Source organism: Zootoca vivipara, chromosome 2 (assembly GCF_963506605.1).
Source record: "Zootoca vivipara chromosome 2, rZooViv1.1, whole genome shotgun sequence".
In the NCBI taxonomy this organism is placed as follows: domain Eukaryota; kingdom Metazoa; phylum Chordata; class Lepidosauria; order Squamata; family Lacertidae; genus Zootoca; species Zootoca vivipara.
Window position 1 is genome coordinate 689,594 of NC_083277.1, and position 20,241 is coordinate 709,834.

Consider the following 20,241-nt stretch of genomic DNA (forward strand, 5'->3'; position numbering starts at 1 on the left):
ATTTGTAATCATTGTTTAATAAAGAAATGGGCCTGTAATTCTTAACATTTTGAGAATCTGTATCTTTTTTTGGAATCAACGTAATGAAGGCTTCCTTCCAGGTGTTTGGTATCGTCCCCGTGTTGAGAATATTATTCATCACTTCACACAATATTGGTGCAATTTGGGTAACTAATACTTTGTAATATTTAGCCGAAATGCCATCGGGGCCAGGCGCTTTGCCCAATTTCATCTTATTAATAGCTTTTTCTACTTCTTGGATTGAAATTTCTTTATTCAACAGATCTTTATTTTCTTTTGATATCTTTTGGAGGCCGAATGATCGAATGTAATTTTCTATTTTCTTTTTATCTTCTTTTTCTTTCCTATATAATTCTCTATAATATCTTTGAAAAACATTTCTTATTTCTTTGGGGTCGACTATTTCAGCACCTTCTTCTTTAATTTTGATGATTGTACTCTGTTTCTGCCACATCTTTATCTGCCATGCCAATAGTCTGCCCGACTTATTCGCTGATTCAAAATTTTTTTTGTCTTAACCATTTAATTTTCCATTCGACCTCCTGATTAACTAGCATTGATAACTGTGTTTGTAATCTTGAAATGGTCTGTTTTAAAGATTCATCTTTTGGTGAAATAATTAGTCGCTTTTCACACTGTGTTAATTGTATCAAAATTTATTCTTTTCTCTTCCCTCTTTCTTTAACTTTGTGGCTATTTTTTTGTATCAGGAACCCCCTCATAACCGCTTTACTAGCGTCCCAGACAATGTCGATGGGAGTTTCTTTATTTAAATTCCATTTGAAATAGTCCATAATTGTTTCTTTGGCTTTCTCGACTATCTTATTATCATTGAAAAGGGTCTCATTTAATCTCCACTCTTACAACTCTTAACACTCCGAGTCTTTTGATCGTTTAAAGACATCCACTACAACGGAATCTCTATCTAATTCCCTAGCTTTTCTTTTTTCTTTTTTTAAAAAAACCAATTCATTAAATTTTCCAATTACAAACCAATTATATCATATCAATTATTTCAAATTATACAAATACATATCAATTAAACCAAATATTATGCCAAATCATAATTTTATTTACTTATTTATTTTGGACTTCCCATGCTTCAATGTCTGGGGATTCTGAGTAATGCTACTCCCTGCCATCCTAGTCCAAATTTCAAAATCTTATCATTATAATCCAAAAGAAGGTATAAAAACAGATTTGGTGATCTGCTTAATTTAAAGAATGCATGAAGAGAGAAAATTATTAAAGATAGGGAGAAGTTACATTATTATTAGGGAATTAGGGCGAAAACAAGCAAATGAAGAAAAAGATGGATAAATGATAAGTCGACAATCGGAAGTTTTTTAGAGCTTAATTTTAAATGTTTTTTTCTTTATTCCCCCTGTTTTCCTTCTTCTTCTCTTTTTTCTCTCTTCTCCTCTCTCCCTTTTTGTTTCCCCTCTATATCTTCCTCTCTCCTACCTTTCTAGATCCTGCTATTTTGTTTTAGTTTTGCTGTATTGGAACAATTTTTCTTTGATATTTGAGGATACCAAAAGGATAACTTTACATAATTTTGTAAAGATATGTCTATTTGGGAAATTATGTTGTTTATGTATTTTATGTTCTGTTTGTCTATTTGTGTTATGTTATATTATGTTTTGTTATATTTCATTATATTATAATTTGTTAAGTTATGCTATGTTATTTTTCTTTATTACTATGATGATACGCTAATGTTCACTACGGTTTAACGATTTAAATAAAGATTTTGTTTTGTTTGTTTTTTAAAAAAATGCCTGGGGATTCTGAGCAACGCTACTCCCTGCCATCCTAGTCCAAATTTCAAAATCTTATCATTATAATCCATTATAGTCCCGATCTTTTCCCAGCAATTCTTCTAGTTGTTATCTTCCTCTTTTGTCGCAGCTTTTGTGATAGACATGAAGCGAGATTTAACACAAAATCATTCTTCCCGTGTGGGTTTTTTGTCCAGTCCAGCCTCCCCATAAATCCTCCTTTTACAAACTGGAGTGCTTCTCTGGCCGCGCCGACATTCAAGCAGGAGCAGACGCCATCTTGAAGATCTCAGATATCGTATTCCAGCTTCTCCTCAAAAAGTCCACCGATTGCCGAAATGCAGCTTTTTCAGGCGGGGAACAGCCAAATAGAAATATTCACACTCTTCTTATAACAGATTTATGGCTCCCCCGCCCTTTAGCTGCTCTCTGCCTCCTGAATCGTCAATTAGGCAGCTCTGATCTTGTTCAAATTCAAAGTGCGTCACGGCTCATAAATCCACTTATAATTGTCCAGAAAGTATTTAAACGAGATCCAGTGAAAATATAACCAGCTGGAGAGGTTTTGCTCTTGCATACTTAGCAGAACAGCTTCCAAAAACATACAGAATGTCAATCCTCTATTATATAAACTCCAATAGCCACACAGTTTATTTCCTAATTTCTCGTTTGTTCCAAATATTAAGGACCATCCGTCCAGGGAAGATGGTTAGTGCTTCTTAAGGTATAGAAAAAACAGTTTTGCTTCCCTTTTCGTTCCGTCCAGATCATTTTTTTCCCCCTTGATGTGGTATTTCCTCGATTCACTTATCACTCAGAAGCTGGAATTCCGGGCAGTATCTTCTCCTCCGTCTTTTGAAGCATGTCCATGAATTTAAATCCAATTATTTCTCTTAAATCCTGGAACTCGCGTCTGGAACGAGCACCCATGAGGGCCGGAACTCCTGGAGGCCACCCTGTTCGAGTGTAAGAAGTCCACTCTCAGTGAAGCTCTTCCCACACTCAATGCATTTAAATGGTTTCTCCCCTGTGTGAGTCCTTTGATGAATTCTAAGCTCTCCACTCTGACTGAAGCTCTTTCCACACTCTATACAGTTAAATGGTTTTCCTTGTGTGAGTCTGTTTATGTATTCTTAGTGTTCCACTACAAGTGAAGCGCTTTCCACACTCCATACATTCAAATGGTTTTTTCCGTGTGGGTTTGTTTATGTAAATTAAGGCTGTCACTTCTACTGAAGCTTTTTCCACACTCCATGCATTTAAATGGTTTCTCCCCCGTGTGAGTTTGATGATGGTTAGTCAATGCTCTACCATCAATAAAGCTCTTTCCACATTCCATGCATTTAAATGGTTTCTCCCCCATGTGAGTCTGTTGATGAATTCTAAGGTGTCCACTCTGACTGAAGCTCTTTCCACACTCAATACATTTAAATGGTTTCTCTCCTGTGTGAGTCCGTTTATGAATTCTAAGATATCCACTGTCAGTGAAGCTCTTTCCACACTCCAGACATTCAAATGGTTTCTCCCCCGTGTGTGTCCGTTGATGAATTCTAAGCTTTCCACTGTTATTGAAGCTCTTTCCACACTCCATACATTTAAATGGTTTCTCCCCCGTGTGTGTCCGTTGATGAATTCTAAGTTTTCCACTCTGACTGAAGCTCTTTCCACACTCCATGCATTTAAATGGTTTCTCCCCTGTGTGAGTCCGTTGATGAATTCTAAGGTGTCCACTCTCACTGAAGCTCTTTCCGCACTCCATACATTTAAATGGTTTCTCCCCTGTGTGAATCCGTTGATGAATTCTAAGGTGTCCATTGCGACTGAAGCTCTTTCCACACACCAGGCATTTAAATGGTTTCTCCCCCGTATGAGTCCGTTGATGAGTTCTAAGTACTTGATTAGAAGTGAAGCCCTTTCCACACTCCATGCATACAAATGGTTTCTCCCCTGTGTGAGTCCGTTGATGAATTCTAAGATTTCTACTCTGACTGAAGCTCTTTCCACACACTATACATTCAAAGAGTTTTCCCCCTTTGTGAGTTTGATTATGTAAATTAAGGCTGTCACATCTGCTGAAGCTCTTTCCACATTCCTTACATTTAAATGGTTTCTCCCCTGTGTGAGTTTGATGATGAATTGTAAGGTGTCCACTCGCACTGAAGCTCTTTCCACACTCCATACATTTAAATGCTTTCTCCCCTGTGTGAGTCCGTTGATGAATTCTAAGGTGTCCATTGCGACTGAAGCTCTTTCCACACACCAGGCATTTAAATGGTTTCTCCCCTGTGTGAGTTTGATGGTGGTTAGTCAATGCTGTACCATCAATATAGCTCTTCCCGCACTCCATACATTTAAATGGTTTCTCCCCTGTGTGAATCCGTTGATGAATTCTAAGGTGTCCATTGCGACTGAAGCTCTTTCCACACACCAGGCATTTAAATGGTTTCTCCCCCGTATGAGTCCGTTGATGAGTTCTAAGTACTTGATTAGAAGTGAAGCCCTTTCCACACTCCATGCATACAAATGGTTTCTCCCCCATGTGAGTCTGTTGATGAATTCTAAGGTGTCCACTCTGACTGAAGCTCTTTCCACACTCCAGACATTTAAATGGTTTCTCTCCTGTGTGAGTCCGTTTATGAATTCTAAGATATCCACTGTCAGTGAAGCTCTTTCCACACTCCAGACATTCAAATGGTTTCTCTCCCATGTGTGTCCGTTGATGAATTCTAAGCTTTCCACTGTTATTGAAGCTCTTTCCACACTCCATACATTTAAATGGTTTCTCCCCTGTGTGAGTCCGTTGATGAATTCTAAGATATCCACTCGCACTGAAGCTCTTTCCACACTCCATACATTTAAATGGTTTCTCCCCTGTGTGAGTCCGTTGATGAATTCTAAGGTGTCCACTCTCACTGAAGCTCTTTCCGCACTCCATACATTTAAATGGTTTCTCCCCTGTGTGAATCCGTTGATGAATTCTAAGGTGTCCATTGCGACTGAAGCTCTTTCCACACACCATGCATTTAAATGGTTTCTCTCCCGTATGAGTCCGTTGATGAGTTCTAAGTACTTGATTAGAAGTGAAGCCCTTTCCACACTCCATGCATACAAATGGTTTCTCCCCTGTGTGAGTCCGTTGATGAATTCTAAGATTTCTACTCTGACTGAAGCTCTTTCCACACACTATACATTCAAAGAGTTTTTCCCCTTTGTGAGTTTGATTATGTAAATTAAGGCTGTCACATCTACTGAAGCTCTTTCCACATTCCTTACATTTAAATGGTTTCTCCCCTGTGTGAGTTTGATGATGAATTGTAAGGTGTCCACTCTGATGGAAGCTCTTCCCGCACTCCTTACATTTAAATGGTTTCTCCCCTGTGTGAGTCCGTTGATGAATTCTAAGGTGTCCATTGCGACTGAAGCTCTTTCCACACACCAGGCATTTAAATGGTTTCTCCCCTGTGTGAGTTTGATGGTGGTTAGTCAATGCTGTACCATCAATATAGCTCTTCCCGCACTCCATACATTTAAATGGTTTCTCCCCTGTGTGAATCCGTTGATGTATTCTAAGGTGTCCATTGCGACTGAAGCTCTTTCCACACACCAGGCATTTAAATGGTTTCTCCCCCGTATGAGTCCGTTGATGAGTTCTAAGTACTTGATTAGAAGTGAAGCCCTTTCCACACTCCATGCATACAAATGGTTTCTCCCCTGTGTGAGTCCGTTGATGAATTCTAAGTTTTCCACTCTGACTGAAGCTCTTTCCACACTCCATGCATTTAAATGGTTTCTCCCCTGTGTGAGTTTGATGGTGGTTAGTCAATGCTGTACCATCAATAAAGCTCCTTCCACACTCCATGCATTTAAATGGTTTCTCCCCAGTGTGAGTCTGTTGATGTTTTCTAAGTGTTCCACTGTCACTGAAGATCTTCTCACACTCCATTCTTTCAAACTGCTTCTCCTCTCTATTTTCACACTCCATGTATTTAAATGCTTTCTTTGTTATTCCCATTGAACGTGGCCCCCCAGAATTCTGCCTGTCTTCTCCATTGCCTGCTTTGGGGGGCGAAGAGGGGAGGAACTCCTATTTGTTTTCTAGGAAGAGAAGAAAGGAATATTACAGACATCAATCAGCACGTGCTCTTATTTTAAAATCTCTCTTGTCCTCCATGTTCCCAGTTTTTAGCAAATACAAATGAAATAATGTCAAATAAAGGTAATGCAGTTCAGAAGCATTATCTTAGAATACGGTTGAAATGTGGGGTTTACTTTTTATAAAAAGTGGTTTTTATAAAAGACCTCGAGATCTTTATTAATCACCTGGGCAGTCCCTTTTGCCTCAGGAGGTGCATATTGACCATTTTTGGAGACCCATATATAAGTATTGTGGTCGGCTGAAGGAGTGCTCAGGTAGGAGAATGTTCTTGGGGTTGGACCTGCCGCCTGACACTGGTCTACCTTAGTGGAGATTCCCAGTCCAAGCCTCTCTCACTGTTCTTCCCCCTTTGCTCCTACTGGAAATCATTTACAGTGGTCCCTCGACTCACGAACTTAATCCGTTCCGAATGCACATTCGTAGGTCGAAAAGTTCGTAAGTTGAAAAGTGGTTTCCCACGCGGGAAAAAATATTAGGAAAAATTCATAAGTCGAAAAAATCGCATTTAAAATTCGTAAGTTGAGGAAACCACATTTAAAACCGCAAACGGTTTCCGTTCGGATGTAGAAAAATTAGTAAGCGTGCGGCCATTTGTCCCGTTCGTAAGTCGAAAACTTTGGATGTTGAGTAATTCGTAAGTCGAGGGACCAATGTATTAAATTTGTATATTTCTCTTTATTTGAAGATCACAATATAAAAATATGTGTGGCACTGAAAAAGGTAAATATTAAAGGTGAAGATTGTGGGAAAGAAAAGAAAGAAGATTACTCAGGAGAAAGGAAGTGAAACCGGTGATGTTTCCGCCTGAGTGTAAAGGAGAAGCCAATATTTAAATCAGTTTCTAAGATAAGATATCTTTATTGTCATTGTTCCCTTGCGGGAACAACAAAATTACAGGGAAATTACATATTCCCTGGCTGTTTTTCTCAGCCACGATTGTGTATTAGAACCTTTGCCACAGATTTCATTTGTTCTTTTTCAGGTAAATCTTTATTTACTATCTTAAATTCATACTTCTTTAAACCTACGGTAATCACAATTGTAACAAACAATTAACTACAGCATATCTTCTTCCCCTAAATTCATTTTAACACTATCTCACATAATAAATGTTAATTAACTTAGTAATAAAAATAATAAAAATAAACCATCTATAAAAGAAAAGAAAAAGGATTAAGACATAGCCAACTTCCCGACATTTCCCGATGTATTTTACCTTTGCAACATTGAAAGTACTCACACTCTTCTCCTATTCTTAGTGAATTTTTAGTACTTTCTTATAACATGTCATATCCAGTTCCTTTATTTCTAAGAGTTTATCTTGCCATTCCCTTACTGTAGGTTTATTTTCTTCTTTCCAATTTGCCGCAATCAGTATCTGGGCTGCCGCTACGGCATATAAGAACATTTCTCTTCTATTTTTTGGAATGTTCTCACCTAATATTCCGAGGAGGAACGCTTCTGGTCTTTTCACCAACGTTACCTTAAATATCTTTTTCATTTCGTCAGAAACGAGGTTCCAAAATTCCTTAACTTTTCGGCAGGCCCACCACATGTGGTACATGTCTCCCTTTACTTCTCCACATTTCCGACATTTATCAGATTTTTTAAATACATTTTAGCCACAGATTTCATTCACACACACCTTTAGTGTGGGCAGCAGTGCAGGAAGGCAGGGCGGGGGGAGGGAGGGACAGCGCTGCAAGTGGTCAGACCCACTGCACCTTCCTAAGCAAGCAACTTTGGGGGTGAACAATTTCCTTTAAGAAGCTCCTCCCCAGGGGCCGGCAGGGGTTTCTGCGCTGCTGAGTGTGGACACCGTGGATTTATAGTGTTAGGGTCTCAAGAACCCTTCAGATCCAGTTCCACCAACTCCCAAGTAACACTGAGCCCTAGAGGAACCTTCTATGCTGAGGTGAGGCATCTCTGGCTCTCCAGATGTGGTTGGACACAAAGTACCATCATCCCAAGGAAAGATGGCATATGGCCAGGGATGATGGGAGTCTTATCCGGTGGGACACACTTTCCCCTTCTTCCTCCTCCCCCTCTTCTGAAAATGCTGAATATCTGTATTTCATTTCCTCCTCCTTCTTCCATGATCTCCAACATCTTCCTGATACAGTCCAACTGCACACATTCCCAAATAATCCTGCACCACTGACTTCCCGAGGCCGCTGCATTGTGTCGAGGACACTGGCAATGGGACAGCACCTTCCCCTGGATGAGAGGATAGAGCAGGCATCGGCAACTTCTGGCCCATGAGCCGGATGCGGCCCACGGAGGCCGTTTATCCGGCCCACAAGCCACCCGGTCACTGAGCCGCGTGCTCGGCAAGTCCCCACACCACACCACGCTAAATCGGCGCAGCACAGTGCAGGGACTCACCGAGTGGTGCCGAAAATAGACACCGGAAATCGCTTTTGTGCATGTCTAGGCATGCGCAGAAGCGATTTCCGGTGCCGCGCTGCCCATGCCCAAATCTGGAAATCACTTCTGTGCAAGTCTGACGCGTGTCCAGCCCACGGACCAGCGTCAGTGGGAATGATCCAGCCCACGGCTGGAAAACATTGCCAACGCCTGGGGTAGAGGGTGAATTCAGGGCAGGCCAAATGGCACTCAGCTCAGTCCCCTCCTTGCCCCTCTCTCATCTGCTGCCTGAGGGGGCAGCCTCAGTCTCCCTCACGGTGGAGCAGGCCCTGAGAACAGCCTTCTCTCTGCCCCCCCCAAATACAGGAAACGTGACAAAGAAGACCTTGGAGTGTCACCTTTATCAGGGACCTACATAAAACAAAGGCTGTGCTGCGGCCTGCGATCCGGGCGCTCGCCCTCCCCCCCCGGGCCTAGTGGGGGCGTGGCAGCCTGGCAGGGGCCTAGGGGTCTGGTAACGGCCGCCTTGGTGGTTGCAGTTGCTTGGTTGATGATGTCATTATCTGGCGCCGCCCTTCAGAGCTTTTGCTGGTGACAGCGTGCAATCTGCCTTTCTATTGGATGCTGCTGGAGTCTTCAGAGCTTTTGCTGGTGATGTCTAATTTGTGCGCCACTTTTTTGGCATTAAATCACTATTCAAGGTATGAAAGCTGTGCTTTTTTGGGGGGGAAATTATGCCAGATCCCTCACTGATGGGCAAGGTACGCTTTGTCCTAATTTGATGCAACTTGGTTCAGTGGTTACGGAGAAAGGCTGTGACCTCTGCGCGCGCAATGCCTACATTTATATATACATAGATGTGATAGAGAACAGCAAAGCGAAAAGCAATACTATGTTATAACAAATGATTAACTGTCGAATGTATTTTTTTCTTTTCTTGTTATTATTAGTTTCTTCTGTAATATTAAAAAATCTCTAATAAAAATTTATCTTAAAAAAAAAGACATAGTGGGAATATTGGAAACCTGGTGGAATGGAGAGGAGGAGTTGGGCACAGGTATCTCTGGGTAGGAACCCTTTAGATCAGGGGTAGGCAACCTAAGGCCCAGGGGACGGATGCAGCCCAATTGCCTTCTCAATCCGGCCCGCAGACGATCCAGGAATCACCGTGTTTTTACATGAGTAGAATGTGTCCTTTAAAAAAAAAAAGCATCTCTGGGTTATTTGTGGGGCATAGGAATTTGTTCATTCCCACCCCCCAAAAAAACATATAGTCCGGCCCACCACATGGTCTGAGGGACGGTGGACAGGCCCACGGCTGAAAAAGGTTGCTGACCCCTGCTTTCGATGCTTCTCCCCAGAGACACAGGCATGTGGGTGAGACTGTAGTTGCCAAGACAGAAGCCTCAAAGGGCGGAAAGAATAAAGTGGGCTTCCTCCCTTTCCTCTTTCCCCCAACGGTTAGACTCCCTATAACAGCCCCCAGCGCCCCATGCAGCAGCTGACCTGGGACTTCTGGCAGGGCAAGGACTGAGCTTCAAGGGAGGAGAGGGTGGGTGGATCAGGCCTCCTGTTCAGGGATCTCTCCCTCGAAGGAGATTCCTGGGCAGGAGGGATAAGTCAAGGCAGGCAGCCCCCAAGTCCCCCTCTCTTTCTTTTCCCACCTCCTGCCAATGCCGGCTTCGATTCCTCCCCCAGGGATCCTTCCCTCCCTCCCTCTGCCCCCCAACTTCCTCTGCCCTCCTCCGCCCCCGAGTCTCCCCTTTGCCCAGAGGCTCCCCCTGGCCGGCTCACCCTTCTTTCCAAAGCTCTCCCAAGCGCCCCCACCTCTCCATCCGGAGGGGCCTCGCCAGGTGATCAAGGAGGGGGGAGAGACGGGGGGGGTCTCTATCCAGGCCTCTCTCGCCCCCTTTAACCCTTCAATGTGTTGTGTCGTGGCTTAAGAAGTCCAGATACGCATCTTCAATAGAACAGTTCTTTATTCAGGGCAAAACAGGACTGACTCTGAGGGCAGGAAGGCTACATTTATAGGGACAGGGAACTAGCTAGAAAGGGATAGATTTTGGAGGGAACAATATCAGGCAATCACAGTGCTGCCTTTTGGAGGGAACCAATAAGACAGAGGATCCAAATTTTGTTGTTGTTGTTTAGTCGTTTAGTCGTGTCCGACTCTTCGTGACCCCATGGACCATAGCACGCCAGGCACTCCTGTCTTCCACTGCTTCCTGCAGTTTGGTCAAACTCATGTTCGTAGCTTCGAGAACACTGTCCAACCATCTCGTCCTCTGTCGTCCCCTTCTCCTAGTGCCCTCCATCTTTCCCAACATCAGGGTCTTTTCCAAGGATTCTTCTCTTCTCATGAGGTGGCCAAAGTATTGGAGCCTCAGCTTCACGTTCTGTCCTTCCAGGGAGCACTCAGGGCTGATTTCCTTAAGAATGGATAGGTTTGATCTTCTAGCAGTCCATGGGACTCTCAAGACTCTCCTCCAGCACCATAATTCAAAAGCATCAATTCTTCGACGATCAGCCTTCTTTATGGTCCAGCTCTCACTTCCATACATCACTACTGGGAAAACCATCGCTTTAACTAGACGGACCTTTGTCGGCAAGGTGATGTCTCTGCTTTTTAAGATGCTGTCTAGGTTTGTCATTGCTTTTCTCCCAAGAAGCAGGCGTCTTTTAATTTCGTGACTGCTGTCACCATCTGCAGTGATCAAGGAGCCCAAGAAAGTAAAATCTCTCACTGCCTCCATTTCTTCCCCTTCTATTTGCCAGGAGGTGATGGGACCAGTGGCCATGATCTTGGTTTTTTTGATGCTGAGCTTCAGACCATATTTTGCGCTCTCCTCTTTCACCCTCATTAAAAGGTTTTTTAATTCCTCCTCGCTTTCTGCCATCAAGGTTGTGTCATCTGCATATCTGAGGTTGTTGATATTTCTTCCGGCAATCTTAATTCCGGCTTGGGATTCATCTAGTCCAGCCTTTCGCATGATGAATTCTGCATATAAGTTAAATAAGCAGGGAGACAATATACAACCTTGTCGTACTCCTTTCCCAATTTTGAACCAATCAGTTGTTCCATATCCAGTTCTAACTGTAGCTTCTTGTCCCACATAGAGATTTCTCAGGAGACAGATGAGGTGATCAGGCACTCCCATTTCTTTATGAACTTGCCATAGTTTGCTGTGGTCGACACAGTCAAAGGCTTTTGCATAGTCAATGAAGCAGAAGTAGATGTATTGGATCCAAATACAGCAGCTTCAATGAACCAATAGTAGCTGAACCAAAAGGCAGTTACTTTACCCTAAAGCACATACAGACAATAGTAATGCAGATATAAAATCCTTTGACTCAATACACAATACAATGGACGGGTTCCATGATTCTCCACCCAAAGGGGAGCCAGGATCGCGGCGCCCCAGGGATTCCTGCCAGGGGGAACCCAGAACTGGCAGAGAGACGCGGAATTGGGGCCTCGGTTCAAGTCTCAGCCCTTGAGGGGGGGAATCCCATTTCATTCCCCCCAAAAGCGCCGGGGGGGGGGGCAGGGCAGCTGAGCATCTCTTGACTCCCAAGCGGATGGGGCATTGCAAACCCTGCGAATAGAGGGTCCCCGATTTAAAGCTGTATTGCCTGTGCAGAGAGCGCCCAGGAAGGGAGTTGTTCTTGGGGGGGGGGGTCTCTACCCCCTTTTCTCTACCCCCTTTCCTCCCTCCCCCCCCCCGGTCTTCTCTTCCCATTTCCTTTCCCTGGGGGGGGGAGGGGCTCCTTTATCCCAGCAGGGCCTGAATCAGCCCCTCCCCCGCTCGACTGACCCACAGAAAGAAGAGGGAGGGGGAGGGGGAACTCCCCTACTTTCCTTTCATTTCCCCCCCCCCGCCCCAAATCCTGCCCTCCCTTCCCAGTTTCCCTGTTTGCAGATTCAGGGAGAGCAAAAGCGCATCTTTATCTCTCTCCCGCCCCCCACAATATATATAGATATATTTTGCACCTCTTTTTCCTCCTCCTCTGCAGACCTGCTCCTCGTCCGGGAATGTGAATGGAGGCCCCTCCCCCTCCAACCTTCGCCCCCCCTCCCAACCTCCCTGCCTCTCTAGGAAGCGGAGCTCACTGACCCTTGGGGGGAGGAATGAGTGACCCCTCCCCCCCAGAAGACACAAATCCTCCTCCTTCCAAACAAGCTCTGAATATCCTGTTTCTTTCCTGATAATCTCCCAGGTTCGATCCCCGGATGCGGCAGGGAAAGAGACTTCCCCCCCCTCCCAAAAAGTCCTTCCTCTTTTTTCATCCCTTCCCAGGAGAGGGGGGGGGAGGGGGATCCGGTCATTTCCCCACGTGGGGGAGGCAGGGCTGTGACATAGGGTGTCCCCCGTTACAACAGCCCTGCAGAGTAGACCGGAGTTGGGATGCGCGTTTGGGGCTTGGAAAAGTGACTTAGGATGACCCTCAATGGTCTTCTCCCTTCCCATCACCACACACACACACACACACACACACAGCAGCTTGTTTTATGTGAGCTGCTTGGAGGACAGCTGAAGGAATGGCCGCTGGGCATGAGGCACACCTCCGCCCCATGGCAAGCCGGGGCTGTCTGAACATTGTGGCCTCACTCTCCCCTTTGGCTTTCTCAGTAGTCTAGCGTGTCCTGTCTGTGACCTTTTCCGCCCTTTCGAAAGGCCTGGCTCACCTCCCACTTGGTAGGGGCATAGGAAACATAGGTGTCAGCAGCTCATGATGTCAAAGCACGAAACGTCAGACTGTTCCTACACGGGTGCAGATTTTGCTAATCAAAGGAGCCTCGACGGAGCTTGCAAATCAGCTTGCTTCCGGCAACACTCACCTGCAACACAGCTCCTAAGCGTGGTCATCACTTCAGACAGCTTTGGTTCAAAGGCAAGAATGAAATACAATGGTAACAATTCGTAACAAATGCGTAACAAATAGATATTCCACCCCCCTCCTCTCCATGGGCTGGCGACCTCCAGATCCAGGGCTCTCCCCCTTCCTTTCCCCCTTCTCCCCACTGCCCCTTTGAAGAGCCATAGCATCACAGAATCTGAGAACTGGAAGGGCCTGAAGGGTCATCTAGACCAACCCCCTGCAAGGCTGGCATCTCAGCTCAAGCATCCAGGACAGATGGCCCCCCGACCTCTGCTGAAAAACCTCTCCTGGGAGTCTGTTCCCCTGCCAAGCAGCTCTTGCTGTCAGAGAGGGTTTCCAAAGGCTTAGTCAGAATCTCCAAGTGGCAGCAGGTGGTGTTGCTGTACTGGGCAGACTCTGTGCCCCAGCCGGGGACTTTCCAGGCCAGCATGCATGGCAAGAGTTCAAAGCACAGAGGGGAGTGCTCCTCCCTCCCTCCCTCCCTCCCTCTGAAGGCAGGCGCCCAAGGAGGAAGCAGAAGCCTGCAAGAGCCGCTCCTTCCGAGTTGATCTGCGGAACTCCCTGCCACCGGAGCCAGCGATGTCCGCCACCTTGGACGGCTTTAAAAGAGGGTTAGGCAAATGCATGGAGGAGAAGTCTATCCACGGCTCGGCTCTGCCTCCTCGTTCTGAGGCCCCGATGCGTCCGAATCCCTGTTGCTGGAAACCGCATTAGGGGAGAGATGCTCTTGAGCTGGAATCCCGCCACTCGTGGGTTTCCCGGAATGGGCATTGACGTGTCTCCTTGGCGTCTTTTGGGTTGGGCTGTCTCTAGGGTCCTTGGGCTCCCCTCTTTGACCCCTCGCCCTCCTGTCTAGGTGCAGCTGCCTGGGAGGAGGGACATTGCTGAGGCACCTGGAGCCGCCGGGGTGGGAGGAGGGCTGGGAGCTTGAGAAAGACCCCTGGAAGATGCTGGGTTGGAGGAAAGAATGAGGAGGGGGCTGGCTGTTCTGCCAGTGATGCAGCCATGGGGTTGGGGGTGGGGTGGGGGCTATTTATCCAGCTCTGCCTCCTTTTTGACTTCTCAATTTGACCGTTGAAAGGAGGTTGGGTGCCCCCTGTCAGGGGTTTATCGGCTGAGATTCCTGTGCTGCCGGGGGTTGGACTAGTGACCCTCAGGGGGTCCCTTCCAGCTGAACAATTTTATGATTTATGATTTTATGTTTCTATATGCATACCCCTTGGAGGATGAAACTCAAGCATGCTCATCACTGTTGCCTCGTCCTCCTGGGAAAAAGTGACCAGTGGGGTGAATTAGGGTGCTGTCCTGGGCCTGTTTGTTGTTCAACGTCTTCATAAATGACCCCGAAGAAGGACCTGAGGGGATGCTCATCCCATTTGTAGTTGACACCACATTGGGAAGGGTAGCTAATGCCACAGAAGATGGATTGGGGATTCAAGATGACCTTAACAGATAATAATAATAATAATAATAATAATAATAATAATAATAATAATAATAATATTTTTAAATTTGTATCCCACCCTTCCCGGCCAAAGCATGGCTCAGAATGGCTAACAACAGGTTAAAAACAGCACAGTGTACATAAAATTACACAGTCAATTAATTAAAATAATTCTAGAATCAATTCAGAATCAAGTTAATGGCATCCATTGGGTTAGAGTTCTATGAGGAATCCATAATTAGAGAGGGGGTCAGACTGTGCCTTGGTCAAAGGCCTGGCGGAACAGCTCTGTCTTGCGGGCCCTGCGGAAATATGTCAAGTCCCACAGGGCCCTAGTCTCTTGTGACAGAGCGTTCCACCAGATGAAAGCCGTCACCGAAAAAGCCCTGGCTCTGGTCGAGGCCAGTCTAACCTCCCTGGGACCCGGGAACTGCAAGATGTTTTTAATTGAAGACTGTACGGTCCTCCGTGGGACATACCAGGAGAGGCGGTCCCGTAGCTCTGAGAGTCCTAGGCCGAATAGGGCTTTAAAGGTTAAAACCAGCACCTTAAACCTGATCCTGTACTCCACCGGGATCCAGTGCAGCTGGTATAGCACCGGATGAATGTGCTCCCGCAGCGAGGACCCCGTGAGGAGTCTCGCTGTGGCATTCTGCACCCACTGGAGTTTCTGAGTCAGTCTCAAGGGCAGCCCCACATAGAGTGAGTTACAATAATCAAGCCTGGAGGTGACCATCACGTGGATCACAGTGGCTAGGTCAGAGCGAGAGAGGTAAGGAGCCAACTGCTTAGCTTGGCGGAGATGAAAAAATGACACCTTTGTTATGGCTGCAACCTGCGCCTCCATGGAAAGAGAGGTGTCGAAGATTATACCCAAACTCTTAACGGACGGTGCTGGCCCTAATTGCGCCCCCACAAGAGATGGGAATTGGCCCCCGAATCCCATATCGTCCCAACCCAACCAAAGGACCTCTGTCTCCGAAGGATTTAACTTCATCCGGCTCCCATCCAGCCACAGCTTCCAAACATCTGATCAGTGTGTCTGGAGATTGGAGAACTGGGCCCAACCTAACAGAACGAATTTCCAGAGGGACAAATGTCCAGTTCTGCACTCAGGCAGGAAGAACCAGATGCACAAATATAGGATGGAGGACACCTGGCTCACTAGCAGTACATGTGAAAAGGATCGAGGGGTCTTTGTGGACCACAAGCTGAACATAATAATAATAATAATAATAATAATAATAATAATAATAATAATAACAACAACAACAACAACAACAATAATAATTTATTATTTATACCCCGCCCATTTGGCCGGGTCTCCCCAGCCACTCTGGGCGGCTTCCAACAGAAAAATACAACACAATAATCTAGTAAACATTAAAAGCCTCCCTGAACAGGGCTGCCTTCAGATGTCTTCTAAAAGTCTGGTAGTTGTTTTCCTCTTTGACATCTGTTGGGAGGGCGTTCCACAGGGCAGGCGCCACAACCTGTGCATAGTCTCTTTCATTTGCTGTCGCAAGATTCGTGTCATCAGCAAAAGCTAAAACGTATGAAAAATAAATGCTCCATTCCTTGACTTGCTGTACAGGCCCTTGTCGGCATGGCCTTGCTTGTACCCAAGCTGCATCAACATTTTGTGCAGTTTCTGATTCCAGGCTCTAGCATAAAGTCCATAAAGTCCCTTTTGCAGTTTGCTCACTAAATACTACTACTAATAATTTATTATTTATACCCCACCCGGCATTCCACAGGGTGGGTGCCACTACCGAGAAGGCCCTCTGCCTGCTTCCCTGTAATTTGGCTTCTCGCAACGAGGGAACTGCCAGAAGGCCCTCGGTGCTGGACCTCAGTGTCCGGGCAGAATGATGGGGGTGGAGACGCTCCTTCAGGTATACTGGACCGAGGCCATTTAGGGCTTTAAAGGTCAGCACCAACACTTTGAATTGTGCTCGAAAATGTCTGCTCTTTCTCTCCCTCTCTCTCTCCCTCTCCCTCTGGAAAATGCAATGCAGCCCATTTCTGAGAGGAGGGAATTCCCAGAGAAGTGGGCAGAGGAATTATTTCCTGTCTTGTGCTTGGCAATTGTTCCTCCTCCACATACTGCCATTTGCTCCTCCCAGCAGAAGTTGGAGACGTTTTTGCATCTTCCCATCGACTGAATGGGGGCTAAGGAAGCTTTAGTGAAGGTTCCCGCACGTATTTGCCTCCAGTTGACCCGCCTGGTTCGATGGATGAGCCGTTGACAATTTCTCTCTCCTTCCTTGGAGGAAGATGACCCTTCGGTCCCTTCCAGCTCCAGAATTCTAAGATGCAGGGGCAAAGAATAATAGACTCAAAGAGTTGAGAGGGATCCCCAAGAGCCATCTAGACCAACCCCTTGCGATGCAGGACTCCCGGCTGAAGCATCCTTGCCAGGTGACCATCCCATCTCTGCTTAAAAACCTCCAATGGGGGAGATTAACAGAGAGCAGGGATGACCATCAACTTATTCGGGATCTGAATGCCCATTCCAGGGAGCGGGGAATAGCAGGTGGGGGGAGAGACTCCGGGGTCCTGTTTGGGGTCAGGGCAGAGGGCGAGGGCCTGACCCACCACATGCACTGGGTGACCTGGGCCCAGAAAACCCTCCTGATTCTCCACACCTGAGACTGAGCCCTGCCAGGAGACGGCCGGCCGGGACTTTGTTTCTCTGCTCTGAAAGTGTGTCCGCATTTGCATCTATGCCAGCAAATGCAGACCGAATGCAAAGCTTTGTTCTGGGCTGGCAAGTTCAGTGTCCCTGACAGACCTCCGGCTTCTCTGCTAACACACGTCAACAAAAAAAGAGAAATTGGTCTCAGCTTGCAAGCCTTTCTGCCTTTTTTTTTTTTGAACATACTTTTTATTAATTTTACAAAATACAAAAAAACAAAAAAGACGGTACATACGTAAACACCTTTTCCACCTCCTTCCTACCCACCCACATGGGTCCTCCCCTGCCACAGAAGTATCCCATGTATGTGAACAGTCAGAGATGGTCCATTTTATGCTTGGATTTCAGTCCTCCTCCCCCTCCCCTGACCCCAAAGCCCCCCCCCCCTGCCACCAGGGAGCTCCAGCAAACCAGGGCAGTACGCAGGAGGCCATCCATCCAACCATCTATTGTCATACCAAAAAAAAAGAGAAAAATAGAAATAGGAAAAAAGAGAAAAAAGAAAGGGCAAAAAAAGAGGAAAAAACAATACAAAACAGAAAATTTTTTCTTACATTCATAATTGTAAAACCATATTTTGTGGGCTTCCCCTCCCTCCCCCCTTCCCCGGTTTTCATCCCTTTTTTATCATCTGCAACAGTTTCTTACTTTATAAAAATACACCTTTATATCTTATACAACTTATAAATCAATTGTTAACATTTTCATCTAATATTCAAATCACTGAAAAATCAAACTCCCATTTTATCTTCCCGTGCCTAATTTTTACTCCCTCTATAAGCCTCCATATTTTCACATTTTTCCAAAATCCATTCACTTTTAAAACTATAACTATTCTCAATTTAACCTTACATCCCCGATTACCGGCTCCACCCCCCCAATCCAGCAAATTCCATAATCAGCAGACCAGTTATAAACCTGTTAATCCATCCTTATAATCACAACATCACTTTCCCTTCACCCCACCCCCTGTTTACAGTCTTTTGCCATCCAGGCCACCATACAGGACCCCTGAATTTCTTCTCTTCTCTGCATATTTTTTCCTTCTTCCCTGTGGGCGTTCTGGAGTTCCAGTAATACCAATCGTGCCCTCCTCAAAGGCAGGGCACTCCATCCAACTTTTTGTAGAGTAAAGTCATCATTTTTTTCGTGGTGTGTTTCATTTTGTGTTGAATCATCACAGTCCTCATCTTCATCTTTTCCTTCTTCATCTTCTAAAAAATCATATTCTGCCATCACCATCTGAAATTGTTGCTGTAACTCTTGCCGTCGTATCTCCTCTTGACATAGTTCTATTCTTGTTTCCCACATTAAGGTCAAAACAGACCGCTGGAACTCAGGGGAACACTTTTTTGTTGACATAGTTCAGTCCTGCCAAGGTCAAAACTTGTCACGTGGGGTGGAATATGATCACAGTTTATTTTCTCGACTCCATTTTAACAAGCTGGCTGCATTCTTCAAGTCTTATTAACAGTAAAGTTCGAACTCACATTTCACAAGCACTTAAACCAAAAAAGGAATTCCGCAAAGTCCAGAAATACAAAGTGGAATAAAAATTGACTTATAAATCCTGATCAACTAACTGGGTTGTCTGGGCTGCCGGCTCCCGAGGAAAGAAAAGGTTTTTCTTAGCCTGTACCTCTTGCTGCAGGGCAGTCATAAACCACAGTCTCTTTCCCCTTTTCACCCTGCATCAAAGGGGAGATTCTCTTTGATGCCTTTGAGGGATCCTTTTGAATTACAAATCTTCTGTTTAGGGCTTCGGGTTTCTATTTACTGTCTCTTTTGTTGCCGTGGGGGGGTGGTGGCTTCCTCTTTTCTCCCCTCTCTCCCAGATCCAAATTGTTTTATAATCCAAATCATGAGGTTACTTACAGTCTTTTCCAATCGTTTTATTTTCGGAAGAATCCAGCGCTCTCTGCCTTCGGCTTGAAGCTTCTCCCTGCTAGAATAACGTTGCCGCTCAAAATGGCCCCCGCGACTTCTACCCTCCTCGCTCCGGAGCTCTTATTAGAGCTAACCGAAGAGTTGGGGAGTCCGGATTTGGGCTGTGCCGAGCAAATTGCCCCCGGGACGCCCTTCCCGAGGTTCTAAGGGGCGCAGCGTCGCTCTCGCTGCCCTCCCCACTCCTAGCAGGGACGGGCCGTCTCGGAGATGAGACGAAACCCCGCCGATCGGCTCTGGCGCTGAACCCGGAAGCGAGCCTTTCTGCCTTTGAGCCGGTCTCCCCATTTTCCCAGCACAGGGAATAGATCAGGGGTCCCCAGACTTACCCGCCTTCGGGCCGGTGCCCGCTGCGCCGATTGCGCGGCGGGCCAGAGGGCGGGGGAGTGTGCGTACAGTGGGCCGGAGGGTGGGGGAGTGCGCGCCAGTGCGCATGCACACACCCATTTACTGGCACGGTGGTGCGCTTGCAGGCCGGAAAAATCGCCAAAAATTGTTTGTGCGCATGCATATGGGCCTCCCCCGACCCGGAAGTGCACCGGAAATGACCTCCTCTGGGTCGGGAGAGGCCCATACGCGTGCGCAGAAATGATTTTCGGCATTTTTTTCCAGATCTGGAAGCGCGCCGCCGCGCAGCGCGCTGCAAGAGCGGGCGGCGGCAGCGGGTGGCGGGGGTCATCGCGGGCCAGATTGGGAGGCCAATTGGGCCGCATCCGGCCCGGGGGTCGTAGTCTAGGGACCCCTGGAATAGATCCTAGGATAATCCGAAGTGTTGGAAGGGACTGGAGGGTCCTCTAGCCCAGGGATCTCCAACAAGGTATTATTCTGGCCTCTTTAGGCCAAGCAGATCCCCCTGTTCATTGCAAAAGCTGCTCAGCCGTGCAATTCTGAGCTCAGAGATCCTTGTTGGGTCAGAACATCTTTCTCCCCCCTTTCCAGTTTCCACATC

The 20,241-nt window shown here is 46.3% G+C and overlaps 1 protein-coding gene across 1 annotated transcript; it reads right to left on the reverse strand.

The window, feature by feature from the left end:
- Positions 1-2,971: 2,971 nt before the first annotated feature.
- LOC132591672 (zinc finger protein 91-like) lies at positions 2,972-12,373 on the reverse strand. The gene is made up of 2 exons (XM_060271120.1): positions 12,317-12,373; positions 2,972-5,897 (listed from the first exon to the last, which is right to left on the reverse strand). Exon 2 carries the CDS (start codon positions 5,812-5,814, stop codon positions 2,980-2,982), a length of 2,835 nt encoding a protein of 944 aa, XP_060127103.1. The 5' UTR covers positions 5,815-5,897; positions 12,317-12,373; the 3' UTR covers positions 2,972-2,979.
- Positions 12,374-20,241: the final 7,868 nt, after the last annotated feature.